This window comes from Macrobrachium nipponense, chromosome 16, assembly GCF_015104395.2.
Source record: "Macrobrachium nipponense isolate FS-2020 chromosome 16, ASM1510439v2, whole genome shotgun sequence".
Taxonomy (NCBI): domain Eukaryota; kingdom Metazoa; phylum Arthropoda; class Malacostraca; order Decapoda; family Palaemonidae; genus Macrobrachium; species Macrobrachium nipponense.
The window spans coordinates 61,958,672-61,977,181 of NC_087209.1; the positions used below are offsets into that span (position 1 = coordinate 61,958,672).

At 37.1% G+C, this 18,510-nt stretch overlaps 1 protein-coding gene and 1 long non-coding RNA gene across 7 annotated transcripts in view; one reads left to right on the forward strand and one right to left on the reverse strand.

The window, feature by feature from the left end:
• Positions 1 to 6,541, forward strand: part of LOC135195769 (uncharacterized) — a 39,354-nt gene extending 32,813 nt beyond the window's left edge. Inside the window, exon 3 of the long non-coding RNA XR_010310243.1 lies at positions 6,439 to 6,541. This is a non-coding gene — a long non-coding RNA (uncharacterized LOC135195769). The remainder of the gene's footprint in view (positions 1 to 6,438) is intronic.
• A 6,836-nt stretch (positions 6,542 to 13,377) lies between these two features.
• Positions 13,378 to 18,510, reverse strand: part of LOC135195770 (teneurin-m-like) — an 823,709-nt gene continuing 818,576 nt past the window's right edge. For all 6 annotated transcript variants that reach the window (XM_064222225.1, XM_064222226.1, XM_064222227.1 and 3 more), the window contains 3 exons: positions 17,296 to 17,469; positions 15,479 to 16,910; positions 13,378 to 14,675 (listed from right to left, as the gene is read on the reverse strand). In XM_064222225.1, coding sequence (XP_064078295.1) covers positions 13,762 to 14,675; positions 15,479 to 16,910; positions 17,296 to 17,469 — 2,520 coding nt within the window. In that variant the 3' untranslated portion in view covers positions 13,378 to 13,761. The remainder of the gene's footprint in view (positions 14,676 to 15,478; positions 16,911 to 17,295; positions 17,470 to 18,510) is intronic.

Consider the following 18,510-nt stretch of genomic DNA (forward strand, 5'->3'; position numbering starts at 1 on the left):
GTGCGCCTTTAAAAAGACCATAAGCGTCGTTTAACAGCATCTACTTGATGAGTTTATTACGCTTTCAGAGCTAATTACCACCCGTAAAAGATGTCGTATTGGAGAGAGGCAATATAGCGTTTTCTGTACGAATCCTGATTTGATTTTTCTCACCGAATCTTGCGGAGAGACTGATGTAGCCTTTCAAGTATTAATGGTATCCGTCAGTCAGTCGAGGTAAAAAGTTTTCATTCGTTTTCGAAAAGGCCAGATTCGTTATTAGTTATATCCACTGCTGCTGCTACGAGTTTGTTCGTTCGTCGCAAAGCAGGAGAAGACGCAATACGAAAAGGAGAAGCCAAAACAGGAAATAGGTTGACCTAACGGTGAGAAAATAGAGCCGAAGATGTAAATATTATAGAATAGAAGATGTAGATGAAATTGGAAAGAAGAGCAATTTGCACTGGGAGAATAACTGATAGACAAGAGAGGCAGAGAAAAATTATTTATCATAGGTCACAGAACATCCAAGACTAATCTTACGGCAGTGGTAAGACTCTAGCACGCAAAAATTATTGACTATTTGTAAGTTTTAGAATAACGTTTGTTTTGGTTTTAGTTCTTGTCTCTGCAAGCATCTAATTTGAAGATAAGCCAAGTTATAAGTCATACACATCATTGGTGAGAAGGTATATGGCTCTAATTCATGTTGCTTTCTTGATTACCAAATATTGCAGCTAACAAGATTCAAGATCTGGGCTATCATTCCTGATAGTAGAATCGTTTCTAATAGAGGTGTTGTTGATTGATTGACTGATTGATTTATGGCTACTAAACTGGCGTCACCAAGTTGCTTTTGCGTTGTTTGATTGAAATGACAGCGTATCAGAACAGCTGACTGTGGAAACCTTTCAAATGGCGAGTTTTTTTTTTTTTTTTTTTTTTTTATCGCAGGCAAAATTTAACGCAAGAAAATACGAAGAAGCTTTAAGAAAATTACATCCTATCCACTTGCCAAACTTCGGAATTCTTTTTCCTCTGTTTGCCTTGATATCCATACCTTTCCTTCCTTTTGAAGAGGCTGAAGGGCCATCATTTCTTTCCTTTTTTCGGGCCTGGGCTGCATTTGGCCATGATGTTGTCCTTGTTCTTTGCGCTTGAAAATAAAAGCTTCAGAATTTGAAAAGACTACATTGGTCGTTATTGACTTCGTTAAAGGTCTAAAATCTCTTATTAGATTAGTCTTTATTTATCTTGCAGTTGGCCATTATGACCAGTAATAGGTTTGGTGTTCGTTTATAATTGTTCTATTAATACTAGATGGGAATATATTGTTATTATTATTTTTTTAATTTCGACCAATATGAAGTTTTTTTTTCTCTGGTTTGGATCATTGCGTTTGATACATACACAAACACACTTCATATATATATGTATATATATATATATATATATATATATATATATATATATATTATATATATATATATATGCATGTATATATATATATATATATATATATATATATATATATGTACATATATAAAATGTGTATGTATATATATATATATATGTATATATATATATATATATATATATATATATATATATATATATATATATATATATAATCAATATAATCATTAAGGCTCCAGAGAAACAAAAACACAAAATCTCTTCCACATTCTTTCTTCAAGTGCTGCTTCTCGGACAGGCTTAGTGTGCAGAAAACTTCCACAATATCGTTCTTATGTCTTGGTGTACTTTCAGTGGCCTAAATTCACGATGAAAAAACAATAGTTTTAATGTTGCTGACAGTCAACGCGTTTAGATACTTTCTCTCTCTCTCTCTCTCGGCGGAGTCATACGTCTTTTGAAACCTTGTATGATTCCAAAAGTAATGTAGCAGTCTGACAAGGATTGGCATAAAGAAATGTAAACAGGTCAAGTAACTTCTCCATTAGCTAGTTCAGACGGGTGACCCACTCGATAGTTTTGAGAGTTACCGGTGAGTAGTAAAACCATCAACATGTTTCTAGTTCTCTAGCAGCTTTTCAAGTGTAAGGAAGTGATTTTAACTTAAATATGTTGTTCAGCGTAAGTTGTTGTTAGTTCATTGCTTCGTTATTTCATAGCGGTTATTACCGATTTGTTTACCCGTTGCATGCGTGATTTTTATTATCACTTTGTAAAGAGGTAAAATGACGTTTTTGTGTAAATTAAGGTTTGCATTGTCATACTTTTACGTATACCTTTGTCTTAGCGTAAACAATTTTCTCCTATGCAGTTTTTCGTATTTGCTATGTAACTTTCATCAGAAAGATATATATTGATTATTGTTGATGCGTCATGCACTTTATATTTGCTAAAGCACAAATTGTGATTTCAGAGACTGTAAGTTTTAGCTTAGCTATATATATATATATATATATATATATATATATATATATATATATATATATATATATATATATATATATATAATATGTATGTATAACTGCCCTTTCAGATTTTATAGTTTTGTTAGTGTACACATTTGAACTGCTTTCAGAGCATATATTCTATATAGCTAACGTACCAGTTTCAACTGTACTTTCAGTGGTTATATTTAGCTAACGTACTAGTTTATGGTACAATGAATAACGGATGGTTCGCATAGAATTCCTTGGTCTGAATTACTCAACCAGGTAGGGAGTAAATATAGTGGTTACTTATGTGAATGAATGAATTAAGTTAAAGTGTCAATGAATTCAAATCATTTGTAGTATTACTAATGTGGGTCGGATAATTACGAGCCGAATTCTCAAATATTTTACTTAATATGAATTGGATAAGGGGATTTTACGTGGTAGACTATTTTTATTGACAATTTTTTTTTCCAAATATCTCTTGTATTACTCAACCTGAACCTAACTGAGCTCGTAACGTATTCTCTCTCTCTCTCTCTCCATAGATCTTTTGCATTACTCCCCCTGAACCTAACAGACCTTTTAATGCCCCCCGCCCCCCCCCCTCTCTCTCTCTCTCTCATACAAGATACCACGTCTTGGCGAATGACATGTCAGTTTGGTTTATTATTATTATTATTTATTTATTTATTTTTTTTTTTTTGCTCTATCACAGTCCTCCAATTCGACTGGGTGGTATTTATAGTGTGGGGTTCCGGGTTGCATCCTGCTCCTTAGGAGTCCATCACTCTTCTTACTATGTGTGCCGTTTCTAGGATCACACACTTCTGCATGAGTCCTGGAGCTACTTCAGCCTCTAGTTTTTCTAGATTCCTTTTCAGAGATCTTGGGATCGTGCCTAGTGCTCCTATGATTATGGGTACAATTTCCACTGGCATATCCCATATCCTTCTTATTTCTATTTTCAGATCTTGATACTTATCCAATTTTTCCCTCTCTTTCTCTTCAACTCTGGTGTCCCATGGTATTGCAACATCAATGAGTGATACTTTCTTCTTGACTTTGTCAATCAACGTCACGTCTGGTCTGTTGCACGTATCACCCTATCCGTTCTGATACCATAGTCCCAGAGGATCTTTGCCTGATCGTTTTCTATCACTCCCTCAGGTTGGTGCTCGTACCACTTATTACTGCAAGGTAGCTGATGTTTCTTGCACAGGCTCCAGTGGAGGGCTTTTGCCACTGAATCATGCCTCTTTTTGTACTGGTTCTGTGCAAGTGCCGGGCATTCACTTGCTATGTGGTTTATGGTTTCATTTTTCGTATTGCACTTCCTACATATGGGAGAGATGTTATTTCCGTCTATCGTACTTTGAACATATCTGGTTCTTAGGGCCTGATCTGTGCCGCTGTTATCATTCCTTCAGTTTCCTTCTTTAGCTCTCCCCTCTGTAGCCATTGCCAATTGTCATCGCTGGCTAGTTCTTTAGTCTGTCTCATGTATTGTCCGTGCATTGGTTTGTTGTGCCAGTCCTCTGTTCTTTCTGTCTTTCTCCTGTCTCTGTATATTTCTGGGTCTTCGTCTGCTTTTATTAGTCCTTCTTCCCATGCACTCTTTAGCCACTCGTCTTCACTGGTTTTCAGATATTGCCCAAGTGCTCTGTTTTCGATGTTGACGCAGTCCTCTATACTTAGTAGCCCTCTCCCTCCTTCCTTTCGTGTTATGTATAGTCTGTCCGTATTTGCTCTTGGGTGTAGTGCTTTGTGTATTGTCATATGTTTCCTGGTTTTCTGATCTATGCTGCGGAGTTCTGCCTTCGTCCAGTCCACTATTCCTGCGCTGTATCTGATTACTGGCACTGCCATGTGTTTATGGCTTTTGTCATATTTCCGGCGTTGAGTTTTGACTTGAGTATCGCCTTGAGTCTCTGCATATATTCTTTCCTGATCGTGTCCTTCATCTCTTGGTGTTTTATATCTCCTCCTTCCATTATTCCCAGGTATTTGTATCCTGTCTCATCTATGTGTTTGATGTTGCTCCCATCTGGTAGCTTTATCCCTTCAGTTCTCGTTACTTTGCCTTTTTGTATGTTGACTAAGGCGCATTTTTCTATTCCAAACTCCATCCTGATGTCCCCAGATACAATCCTTACAGTCTGGATTAGGGTATCTATTTCCTTGATGCTCTTACCATACAGCTTGATGTCGTCCATGAACATCAGATGGTTGATTCTGTTGCCTCTTTTCTTGAGTTGGTACCCGGCATCCATCTTCTGTAGTACTTTTGTCATGGGAATCATGGCTACTACGAAGAGTAGTGGGGACAGTGAGTCGCCCTGGAAGATCCCTCTCCTGATATTAACCTCTGCTAGTCTTATTCCAGAGCTTGTAAGTATTGTATTCCAGTTGCGCATTGTATTTTTGAGGAAGCTGATGGTATTTTCCTCTGCCCCATATATTTTCAGGCATTCTATTAGCCATGTGTGTGGTATCATGTCGAAGGCTTTCTTATAGTCTATCCATGCCATGCTTAGGTTGGTTTTCCTTCTCCTACTGTTCTTCATTACCATTTTGTCTATCAGGAGCTGGTCTTTTGTGCCCCTACACTTCCTTCTGCAGCCTTTCTGTTGGTGGGTCGGATAATTACGAGCCGAATTCTCAAATATTTTACTTAATATGAATTGGATAAGGGGATTTTACGTGGTAGACTATTTTTATTGACAATTTTTTTTTTCCAAATATCTCTTGTATTACTCAACCTGAACCTAACTGAGCTCGTAACGTATTCTCTCTCTCTCTCTCTCTCTCTCTCTCTCCATAGATCTTTTGCATTACTCCCCCTGAACCTAACAGACCTTTTAATGCCCCCGCCCCCCCCCCCCTCTCTCTCTCTCTCTCATACAAGATACCACGTCTTGGCGAATGACATGTCAGTTTGGTTTATTATTATTATTATTATTATTATTATTATTATTATTATTATTATTATTAAAATAGCTAAGGTAGGGAGAAGCTGCGCAGAAAGCTGCTTACAGTGTGCCTTGCACAGCGTTATTGAAGATTTCCTATAGTCATTCCGGCTCCAGCTGAATTGCTGTCTCCCGTTTCTACTTATTTGTTCCTTGTGGTCTCTCCCAATTTGCTGTCCACCTTCTTGAACTTTATTCTTCATAAGTGTTCGCCCCTCAAACCAAAGGGGACAAATGTCTCGGTGGTATCATAATAATAATAATAATAATAATAATAATAATAATAATAATTATAATAATAATAATAATAATAGATTGCTCTAACAGAATGTCTGAAGAATATCCAGTGAAACTGGCCTACTGAGCCCAGTTAAACCAGTTACCAATACTATTTTTTTTCGTGTATATGGTAAATTATAGGTTTGGGGGGGGGGGGGTTTGTTATTGGGCTCGCCCAACCCCCCACCCGCCCTCCCCACTGTCACATACGTTGCTACACAGTATCTTTGGTTCATGTTTGGGGGTGGGGGAGTGTAGCTGTTGTTTAGTACTTATGGTTCATTGAAGCGTTCCTTCGGCCCCTAGCTGCAGCCCCTTTCATTCCTTTTACCCTACCTCCATTCATATTACCTTTCTTCCATCTTGCTATCCACTCTCTCCTAATAATTGTTTTATGGCGCATCTGCGAGGTCTTCATACTGTTACACCTTTCAGAATTTCTTTAATCTCAATATACTTTCCAGCCAGAATGACCTCGTAGGTCCCAGTGTTTTGACTTAGTCCTAAATTTTGTATTCCAGTTGCAGTTTCAACAGTAGGTTAGGTCAAGATGGATCCATGGAGGTACTCTGATTTATAATGTTAAAGGGGGCATTCCGGTTCTTAGGTAGCCGGTCTGGCCAACTATGGACCAATGGCTGTGTCGTATATTGTGATTGATTATATTTCGACCGGGCTATCGTTCATAATGTTACTACATATTATATTTTCTTTATTGTATTTTCATAGATCTAGTACCTTAAAGTAATGTTACAGGAGTTAATGTATCAAGTTTTGATTATTTATTTATTTTTTTTTTACAGGTAGTGTTTTCTGAAGTGGAAAGGAACAAGTAGCCCTTTTTATTTTTATTCGAGCAGATCAAGAAAGTTGCCCGTCTTGCTGAACATTGCGTTGTGGCCACTCTGAAAAAAGGTAAGATAAATCGAATTTCATTTTGTTCATTCATGAAACTCTGTTGATTTTTATATTGTTATAGGTATATTTTAGCTATTACGAATTAGTCGTCATTGCATTCAGTTGCCTATTATGATCGAAGAACTTATTTTTGTAGATATCCATGATATTTCATTCCATATTGCCGCATTTGGTTGCAATGGCTCACACAAACACACACTTGATCAAGTATATACCTTTGGAACTTACTCTGTTCATACTTGTTTTGGGAAACGTTAAAGAGGATCCCTATGGCCTTAGCCTTTTATTTTTCTGGTATTTCCCAACTTTTTTTTTCTCTTTTTTTTTTGGGGGGGGGGAGGGCCGAGATGGGAAGGTTAGGTGTATTTTACTTTAAAATATTTTATAAGAGTTTTTATGCTGCAATTCTAGTTCTGCTTAGCATAATTAGTACGACCTCCTGCCCATGTCTATCGCTAATATACACTGTTACCGAGATGGTTAGCGTCCTTTTATGTATTGCCATTCATTCCAGTGGGGCTTATATGTTTGTTTATATGTTTAAACCTTTTATTTGTGCTTATATTTACTGTCTTTTCTTTTTATTTTACCTTCATCCCCAAGGGGCTGGTACTAAACACGGCTCCCATTCGCACGTAAACAGAATCAGAGGGGCGCCGTAGTAGCCTTTAGTTTTGCCCAAATCTTGCATTAAAATATAGGACATTTTTATTTTCAAGTCCAAAACGTGATAATGATTTGAAATAAAGTTTTACCTGTTCTTATTTTATTTTATTTATTTATTTATTAATTAATTTAATTTATTTATTTTTTGTAACTTGGAGCCATGGTTGGACAGACTTGATTGGGGCACTGTCGTCATCTGCCATAGGATAGTTACCCCAAAAATTTAGTTTTCTTTCTTGTAAATCAAATCATAAAAAACAGTCAACATCTACTTTTGGCTGAGACTATAATATAAATTTCGGTCGCTCTCTGATAATTATTCTAACAAAATGTTAAAAGTCAGTTTGAACAGATTTATTAGAACATTTAAAAAAAGTATTTAGTAGTTTAGTAACATGTTTTGTTTGACTTCCATTTTGAAATAGTTGTAATTAATCATCAGAATAGGATAAATAAGGTACTGATCTGCTATATTCATTTGTGATTAAATAGTATTCGTCAGATTGGAGTATTAAGTTGATTTGCTATATTCATATGTGATATACACCTATTCGTATAGAAATACTTCTAATGAGACATATCAACTTACTAATATCTGTTTCGTGAATTAGATTGTATTTTCATTATATATCGCCAATGATAAATTAAAATCATGTTCCCTGGACTTGAAATAATGTCTTGACACGAACTGCTATTTATTTACTTAATTGCCTTTGTTTTACGCTTAAGTTTGTTTTATTAGACAGAGTAATATTCATTCCTTACTGCTAATATTTAACTAGAATGAACTCCAATGGGATATTTTTTTTAAAACCTTGTTGCACTTCTATAGCGTTCTGTTGACTTAGCTTATTCATGAATGTATAGATATTAATTACGTGTTTTTGAATTTTATGTCTATTTTAAACTTCGTGACTTTTGCATAAATATATGGTGTTTACCAACTCTTATCTTAACCTTATGGTCGTTAGGTTTGACTGTCTCATGATAATGAGAATTTTGCTTGCTTGCCTTTAAAATCTCACAATTAAAACTTTATTATATAGTGATCGTCAGGACTCAATGCAGATTTTGCTATCCTACTTAAAGGATTTCATAATAAAAAAAATATTTGCACTGCATATCGATTGACGTCTTCGTAATTCTTGATGTTGCGTTCAAGAACATTAGAAGCATCGCTAGACTTAGCACGAATCTCGAGTAAAGCTTGATAGGTATAGCCATATCAAGACTTGGTCGTTGTTGCTATGTATCGAATGATAAGAGTCTTATCTTCAGAGCGTTGCTTTTTGAAATGCCTTTCTTATGAAAATTATCCGTTGTTCTGAGATACAAGTAATTCAGGTTTCTCCCTACTGACTTAACCTATTTAAATGTTTATTTAAATAGGTGCCAAAACCCTATCAATGATAGGGTTTTGGCACAGGGAAGGCTATTCATGTCACTAAGACCCAGGCTCCAATCTCCAATGGATCTGATTATCCTGTACTGGCAGCATTCCTAGTTGTTGTCTATCTATAAGTGGCGTTATGCCAGCATGGGCTCTTACTCACAGGCCCCCTCCTGTGTGGCCATGGAGACTAAAGAGCACTGGGCGAGAGTAGCCATGTTAATTTAACTTGAACTTAAGGGCATATCATCTTCCCTACAGTTCAGTTAGTTATTTTATGTATAGGATCAACCTGAGGGACCCAGCAAGTCATCCGAACATTTTTGGGGACTTCAGTAACTGTTAGAAATCACCGGCCCACTTCAGTGAATTTCTAGTAACTTCATCGGCAGGTAAAGAACCAAGAGCTTATGTTATGCAGTGACAAAATGGCCAGGAAAGAGCTAGTCACACAGCACCAGAAAATCTCTTGGCGACTGGCTACCATCTACAGGAAGAAGGCATTTCAGAAATTAGTCGACTATTTCTTTTTAAATATGCTAAGTTCTGAGTTTCTCTTCCTTAACAAATTTCTGGCTGAAACTATCTGACATTTTTCTATGGATACGGCACCATCGTTGCGAGATCTGAAGATCGACCCAGTCTCCGCATCGTAACAGTGACAATCACTGTCTCCTCATTGTGACAGTAACATCCACTTTCTCCTCATGCTAACAGTGGCTGGCACCATAAACAGCCACTGTCTCCTCATGCTAAAAGTGACACCAAAAAATCTTGTCTGGAAGACAGGGTGTCATAACAGAACACCAAATTACTGAACTAGCCATTACTTAATCGTAGTTTGTAGACCAAGAGCCTATCGTAACATTACTTAAAGTTGTTAAAGGCATAACGTCCTTATTGTTGGAAAGAACATACTACTATGAGATTCAGGGTCTCTGTAACAAACGGTTTTTTTTGGACTTTGCTCCTTGTCAAAGCATCGGATGTAGCTGAAAGTTGACATATGTATATTTTACAACCACACACAAATTTTGTCAGCATTATCAATAACCTAAACCCGATAGTTTTAATTTTTATAGAGTAAAAATGATCTAGCCGACGCCATGGCCAATGATTACGAGCCAAGAGTCGAAAAACATTCATTACGTAAGCAAGGTAAACAAACACCTTTTGACTAAATGTTGCCCCGCCCATCCACCAGACAGAAATGCCATCGGCTCTGAAACCCAAAGACTTATGAATGGCGGAATGATACATAGATGTGGGTGGGGTATCAGTGCTAGCGTAGTAATACTACTGTAGCAGTAGCGCCGCAACAGTATAGCAGTAATATACATGAATTAAACGTTTAGACTAACTGCTGGGATCCTTGAGGATCATTTAGCACTTCTTACAACTACTCGAGAAATTAGTTTTTATAGCCAGAAGTTAAATTTTCTAATCCAACAATGCCCATGGTAGCCTTCAGTGTTATCCTGAATTATAACGAGGCGAAAGTGGGTGGAGCCTCATGAAGTCACCATTCTGACGATAATTACTGGTGAAGGTTTAAAGCCAATATACGGTACCGGCTATTTTTTTTTAAGTAAATAGGTAGATAGCCAATAAATAAAAATTGCTTGACATTGGATATAGCAGTTATCAAATCAAGCTTGTCTACTATGTTTTTGGTAATTACCAAATATTCCCTACATCTTGTCAATCTGATTGCGACCTATAAAGTAGACTGTAATTTCTTTGGAAACTTAGTTTGGGAGCTAGACTAATAATCGAAGTGTTTTTGTATTTATTAACATATTTTGTTTGTTTGTTTATTATGACAATTATCAGTGGGGAGGTTCCAGAGTTCATAAAGGTGCACTGCTTTGCTTGTATTTAAATTTGTATGTCATTGTTGCCAGAGGTTTAGCCTTCGTTACGTATAGCCAATCATCCATCGAGAAAGAGGGAAGAAATGATGTCATAAGTTACGTAACGAGTGCGTTCGAAACCTTTTCTCTGAGTAAGTTGGCCCGTCTTCAAAAAAGGTCACTTTTACATTATAAGTACCAAATTTATTCAACCTACGTAGTGCAGAATACACTCAAAATTTATGTGTTGATATAATATGTATTCTGAATAAGCGTTATATTTATGAAATGCATAGATAAAAAGTTATTGCGAAAAAACCGTGTTACAGAGGCCCCGAATCTCATAGTAGGTAGGTTTATTGTAGATCAGGTGTGGATTAAATAATCTCTTCGTATATGGTACGGAACTCTTCAAAAGCAATTTAACATTTAGATCTCCGTAGGGGTTGGGGAGAGGTTATAGTGCCATCAGTGCACCTCACGTGGTGCACTCTAGTCATTATTTAAGGTTCCTTGCAGTGTCCCTTCCGCCCCTAGCTGCAACCCATTCATTCACTATTCCTCCATTCAGATTCTGCTTCTTCCATCTTAATTTCCACCCTCTCCTAACAGTTGTTTCGTAGTGCAAGTGCGAAGTTTTCCCCTTGTTACACCTTTCAAACCTCCGTTACAATTAATTTTCCTTTTGTTTTTCTGAATCTAATCAGTTTTCCGTATAAACTGAATGATCGAGTGCCAGAACTATTATTTTCTCTGGTAAAATTATATACTTTAGGATAATCAGTGCAATATTCATATACTTGAACGCATAAGGGATTACATGTTGTATTAGCCATATATTTTAGGAAAGTAAGTTATTAAAAACATCTCAAATAATTGCTTTTGTGTAGACAATTTCCTCTCAAACTCTGCACAGTTTGGCAGGTGAACTATAACATCAATCGCGTAACTGCTGTTATCTTGGAGAGAGGCGTTATATATTCACTTTGATCATTTTCCGTTTATTAATTCTGTCTGTTTGCGAGCTGTTATTAATTGTTTTTTCTTTTGACAGGTTTGGAAAGCAATCCCTTTTCATTGTGTTTTTTTAAATATTTCTGCGACAAGTGGCCCCTGGTTTGAAGTATAGATATTAGTCACCCGAAATCCCCAGTCTGCAGTTGGCTGTAAGTGTCCTCATCGTACATTTTGACTTTTGGGGGGCGGGGCTGGATAATGGAATAAGAGTTCATACCTCTAATTAGCTTACAGTATGTAACAAATTCATGAATTCTGGTTATATTCAGTTGCGTGGAGTATGTAAGGATTTTCCTTAGAACATTATCGGTTACTTTTATTAAGACTGAACCACTTGATCGTAATCACTGGAGTTAAGCACTTTCAACCTTCAGTTTAAGTAAACAAACTTGGTCGTTCCTGACGATATCTAGTCTCAGTCTTTAGTTCATTTTGTTTTCAAGATTACCGTAAGTAATCAGTGATATTTCATCATATACCATTTTAAGCATTAGATTTGATTCATATCGGTTACAATTAATTAAAATAAATAAACTTGATAGTTCCTGAGGATATCTAGTTTCGTAGTCATGAGTTCATGTTTTTTTCAAGATTTCCGGAAATAATCAGTGACTATTTCATTATACCATTTGAGCGTTAGCGTTGATTTCATATCAGTTAAAATTTGCAACTGTTTTATCCTCTCTTTATTTTTGGCTTAATTTCGTTTAGTTACCTTGAATGTTTATTGTTTAAGAGACCTTTCTGATAGATTATTTACTTAAAATAAAATACAAAAACTATTTCTTGACTTAGACAAATTGTTTGCATCTTGAAATGCCTTGCGAAAGTTTAATAAATGTAACTAGTCTCTTGTATAATGTGGCTATTTTAGGAAAATACTGTAACATCAGTATAAGAATGGAACTTCGTTCCATTCTTATACTGTCATTTAGATTTGTTACTCCTTAGTAGTTTCAATATTTTTGCAAGAGTAGTCCCAACTGCCAATAATAGTTCTGTACGTTGAAATATATAATTTTTTTTATACTTTGACATATTTTCATAGATTAGGAGTATTATTGAAAACCAGTGAACTATGTGAAAAATAATGCAGCGTAAAAAAATGCAGTAATTTGAATTTGCAGCTTAATTTTTAATGAGTTCACTCCTTTCAGCTGTCCATTATTTTCTTTCGTTTCTTCGTTTGTCCAATAATTTATTTTCTTTCGTTGTTTCATTTAAATGTTTATAATTATCATTAAAATTTTAGATCTTGTAAGTGACAGGACTAATAAATTATTAATGCTAAATGTAGCCTCAAAATCTCCATTTCTCACTGAATGCGGTTTTATAATATTTATTAAGTATCTCTTATTCCCATATTTTATGCTTGAAATAAATCAACACTCAAGTATATAAAATCCCCATATTTTGTTTGCAATAGTCAACACTTAATCCCATAAAATCTCCATATTTTATGGTTGAAATAGTCAACACTTCATATAAAATCTCCATGTTTTATGCTTGAAATAAATCAACACTCAATTATATAAAATCCCCATATTTTGTTTGCAATAGTCAACACGAACATATCCATGTTTTATGGTTGAAAAGGTCAACACTTCACCATATAAAATCCCCATATTTTATGCTTGAAATAAATCAACACTCAATTATATAAAATCCCCATATTTTGTTTGCAATAGTCAACACTTCACCATATAAAATACCCATATTTTATGCTCAAAACCCCCAAAACGAAAGACTGTAGTATCTGTGATGTGAGGGAAGATGAATGAGTGTCTATTAAGAAATAATTTATTTCAAAATCAGCCAAGTATAATTATAAGGGGAAGGACTACAACATTCTACTTTAATTTCTTAATAATGTACAGTTAGGGATGACTTAAATCCAATTAAGAAATATACACCGAAATGTTTATTAAAAACTCATTAATTTTAGTTTACATAATACGTGACATATTGTACAGCGTAAGATTACCGCATGGTACATTCGTAAGTAAAAACCACATGAAAGGAACACCAAAAATCTTCATAATTGATATATGCGTTTCATTCGGGGGGTTCATAAGAACACTGAATATAATATGATAATAATTCATGAAAGTTATTTTTCTTAATTCACCTCGTATAGAAAGAACAAAAACGCACACAGTATGCGTATATATTGAAACTCTGTTAAGTTTTACATAAATATTTACAATTATATCACAATCTGTCGATAAAGGCAGATTCACTTAGCATATGCCTGGAAGTTCAGCAAAAAGTCACATCACTTCTCACGTATTACTTTTCAAGCGGGAGCCTTTCTTTCGCTGGCGCCAGCTCTTCTTTCTGGACTTTCTGCGACTTCCGCGCCGCTTGCGGGCCGTCTCGTGCTTGAAGACAATATTAGAGGCATCGGAGGCCAGCACTGGATACCGGGAAGTCGAGTGTATGTGAGTAGCCACGTAGCCGGGGACGCGCCCTTCCCGAATCAGCTGGTCGCTCTCGGTGGAGGACCAGGTGTGGGTCCCGGGTCGGTTGCTGAGGATCAGGGCTGCCTCTCTCTCCCAAGCCTGGGCGACTGCCCTTTCCTCGAGCTCCTTCAGGACCTGCTTCCGGGCTCGCGACACTCGCTCGCCGTACATGATCACCAGGTGAGCTGTGTGGGTCGACATGCGGATCTCGTGGCCGCGCTCGGTCTCATTGTTAGACACCTGGAATATGCCCGAGAGGCGTCGCAGCTGCTGCAGGTCTTCTTGTGCGCGTTCCTGGGTATCTTTAATAAAATAGAATGTGTCAAGGCCTCCATGGGTAGCGCTAACATCTAGAATTATGGAATTGTTAAGGACAGTTCGAATGACGTCGCCAATGACGACGGAGTCTTCTTCTCCGATGGCAGTCACGAGAACCCGACCCTTCACGTTGGAGACCAAGACCCCAGGCCCAAATATAGACGCCTGGCGGGATATTGGAACTCCATTCCAGGTTGCGGTCGGCCTCTGGATGTGAGACTGTGAGAAGAAGCTCAGTTCATGGAGGTGCTTAATTCCAGCATTGTACTGACAGCAGAGGCCACTGATGACTTCAGAGGCCCCCAAGTTCTCCACAGAGATGACAGGCTTTGCTTTGACCATCGTGTTTTCATGGTATTCTGAACCAAGCACGCGGTTCAGTTCGATTCCATATAATTCAAGCCAGTCTGAGACATCTGTGGAAAGGAAGCAAATCCATTAATGAATATCGATATGACATAAAATACACTTCACTTGAAAATGAAAATGTGCAAATATTCTGCTGAATGTTACCTACATTGGTTTGTTAGTTGCGAAATTTAGTTATACAGCATATCTACAAACAATATGAATAAGTGGCAGATTTCTTGTCTAAGCTATTTTCAAATTTCAGATAGTTATAATAATTTTTTGAGTTTTGGATGTGTTAGGACACGCAAATTTGTGAAAAAAAAATTTCCAGCATTTTGGGTGTTATGTCAAAATGTAAACACATTCCATTATGTATTGCAAATGTTAAGGCAAGGTGTTTTAAAGCTTGTGTTTGTAGTGTTATTACAATCTTCAAGTGGCATTTCAAAATATTTGTCTGGTCTGAAGGTTACCCATAAAAAATATTTTTTTTAATATGGAACTGAAAAAATAAGTAATTATCTCTGCAACAGAATATTCTCTCCATTGTAAAAGAAACCCACAAAATCACTTTGTAACTTGTTTACTTCTAAGTATTTACATTTAGTTTTACTCCACACTCAGAGTGTGGAGTAAAACTAAATGTAATTACTTAGAAGTAAACAAGTTACAAAGTGATTTTGTGAGTTTCTTTTTCAATCTTCAGATGAAAACTGAAAGAAGTTTTTGTTTGATTCTCTCCATTCTTTTTATGGAGAGTATACTTTCAAAAGTACTGTGATAATAGCAGATTGTTTAAAATAGGATATTCAAAACTGCCAAAACTAATCCATTTAACAATGTTTAAAATATCATCTTAAGAACTCACCTGTATAATAATGCTTCATCAAACCTGATGGAAGATTGAAGGGATTATTATTCATGAATCTGTAAACAAAGACATCTGTAACTTGTCTCGTGGTTTTCGTCAAGTGGTCCCACCGTGGTGTCATCCACTGCAAAAGCTTAGGGTGATACGCATGGCCTTCCAGTATAACAATGCCAGTCAGTGGTTCCAAGAATCCACCCCAAGGTCCCACTCCAACCCACATTTCGGTACCAGCATAATCGATGAGACGGCCGAAAGGAGACCATACTTGACTCCTAATCAGAGAGCCCAGATCATCAAAGATGGCAATGGGAGTTCCATTCTGGTCTGTTGCAACGAAGAATCGGCCATCGTCCTTGTCAATGGCAATGAGATGGTTCATGTCGTCATAGAGCAAGCTCATGGTCATTCCAGAATGAGGGTTGTGCAAATGTGTGATTAAATCTGGCAAGTCAGGACGTCCGTATATGATTTGTGTGGCGTTGTTCAGGTGGTCACGGTATACCGCTACTCTGCCAAAGTGATCGTACCCTAGAGTGAAAGACCAGCTCTCTCCAGTATCCCAGGCAGAAACGAGCTGTCCTTTTGTGTTGTATTTGAAGTTCTCATTGTCAATGCGAATGACAAAACCCCTGGAGTCATATTCTACCAGCGTTGAATCAACGCTGACGACTCGATCACACTCGTCATATTCTAGAGATTGCACAGATTCTCTGTTGGCATGGTTGACAATGTTACCATTTTCATCGTATCTGTAATGCCAAGTGTGCGTTCCTTTGGCTTCTTGGATCTGACCGTCTGCCATGTAAGTGATGTTGAGACCTTCTCGGCGACCTGCTACTTCGATCAGCCGTTCAGATATGCGATTACGATTGTCGTACTTCAGTTGCATCGTGTATACAACTCTGCCCTCGAGGGTCATATCCACGTGAGCTAAGCGCCCGTAATCGTCTTGTTTACGTGTGTTGACGAACTTCTTCTTTGGATTCTGCAACATCGTCTCGAGGATGTTATTTCTGATGATGCGCAGGTCAGAAATGAGTTCGAGGACGCCTGTCTGGTTATCGAAACGGACGTAAACTTCCTTCAAAGCGGCGTTGTTGATGTCTCCTTCCATCTTTCGAAGTCTGGCAGAGCCGTCGTACTGGAATTTGAGCTTCACACCGTGGAGGTTACTCTTGGAACCATATCGGATGCGCATTTCCTTCATGAGACCACCGTGGTATCGATAATCTGTCCTGACGTCGTCGTGGATGTGTTTGGTTCTGGCTGTACGCATCAGCCCTGTTTCCTCGTAGTATGTGTATTCCGTGTACCCGTGGCCATAGAGCTCTGCACTTATCTCGCCGTTGTCATTGTACTCGTACAGCAGTGTTCCTCCACGACCAGGGAGAGAGACTGAGAGCAGCCTTCCTCGCTCATCAAGACGCATCTGTTTGAATAAAAAATAATTAGCTGTACAGTAAAAATACTAATGTCTGATTGTGTAGTCAAGCTAGTCATAATTATGCTGGGGTATACTGTACTACTTGCATCTCTAAATTTCTTTACAAGTTAATTCTGAATACCAGAACAAAATGTTTATGATAATTAAATTATCTGGTAATCTCTCGTGAATCATTAGATTCACAAAAGAGCTAGGCACTTTTACACTTGTATTTTTGAGAGAGAGAGAGATTGGCACTGAAAGCTTAGCTTTCCACCAATGACTGCAACCGTCATCTTCTTCTGAAACAAAATACTTATATATATTTTTTAGAATGTCATATAAACTATTTGAAAAAGTGTTTGTATTTTATAATGAATGCGTCAGTTACCTGTATTGCAATACTATCCACAGGAAGAGCCAAGATGAGCCTATAGAATCCCAAGGAAGTTGTGAGGTGGAGTGTGTAGGCCGATCCGCGAGGCGTCACAACTTGTCGTAATGAACCAGCATCGTCGTATACCAGGCCATATGCACGTCCGCTTGGATGAGTCACTTTCTCAGGCTGGAAAAAGGAGAGAGCGAGCCTTTGTGAATTTTCCATCAACAAGGACAAATGTCAGTCCGGGCAGACAGCACGTTAATGCTGGTAAGTGTGAAACACTGATCCTTTCTATCTTTCAACTCTTGAATTACTAGTAAGTTGAGTCAAACGGAAGATAAAAGCTAATTTAGGATAAATGTTCACAAATTACATGAGGGATGAACATAAAAGTAAAGAAGTGGACTTTGATTCGTGGAATACTTTGAGAATTTTCGGAGGTAGTTTATTTCTTCTACTGAGAAATTCTTTAGAAATCAAAATTAAAAGCTGACGCTCTGTTGACCGAAATAATAAGCACAGGATTAATAATGTTAAGAATTCAAACTTGAAGAGAAATAAAGCATAACTCGTAAGTTTTCAGAGTGTGAATGTCAGGTATCACTGATCTGCGAAACTAGAAGAGAGAAATTAAAGAGTAAAAACAATCATAGATAGTAAAAGACCATTGTATCCCATTTACTGGAAGAATGGAGAGGGTCATGGTGCTTTTTAGGAGGAAAGAGTATGCTGATATTGCTTTAAAGCAAAAAAAGAAATATATTACCATAAAGCAAAAAGGAAATATTGCTATTTTATTTCTAAAGTTTACACTGCTTTAATATTCCGGAAAATAAACTTTCTTGGTACCACATGAACCATGTAAGAAGACTAAAAGCTAAGATTTGTCAGGAAACGGCATAGAATGAAAAGTTAGTTTTCTCAACAATATCCTGCACTACTGGTTAGCACTACACTAATTGCAATGGTTGTCACAAGAAAGTAGGTATAATAAGGTACACTATTTTTCTATTTTGAACAGGTAGAGATAACCAGGAATGATTGTTAGTGTGGGTATGAGGCAGGCCGAGATTAGACACTAACTTTCTGTCTAAATAATATTTAAACTACTACTGTACATGTACATGTACAAGAACAAGATATTAGTGCAAAAGAGGTGAAAGATGCCTTAAAATCCGTTAAAAATGGAAATCTGCTGGTGTGTGCGGGGTAACTGCAGAGATG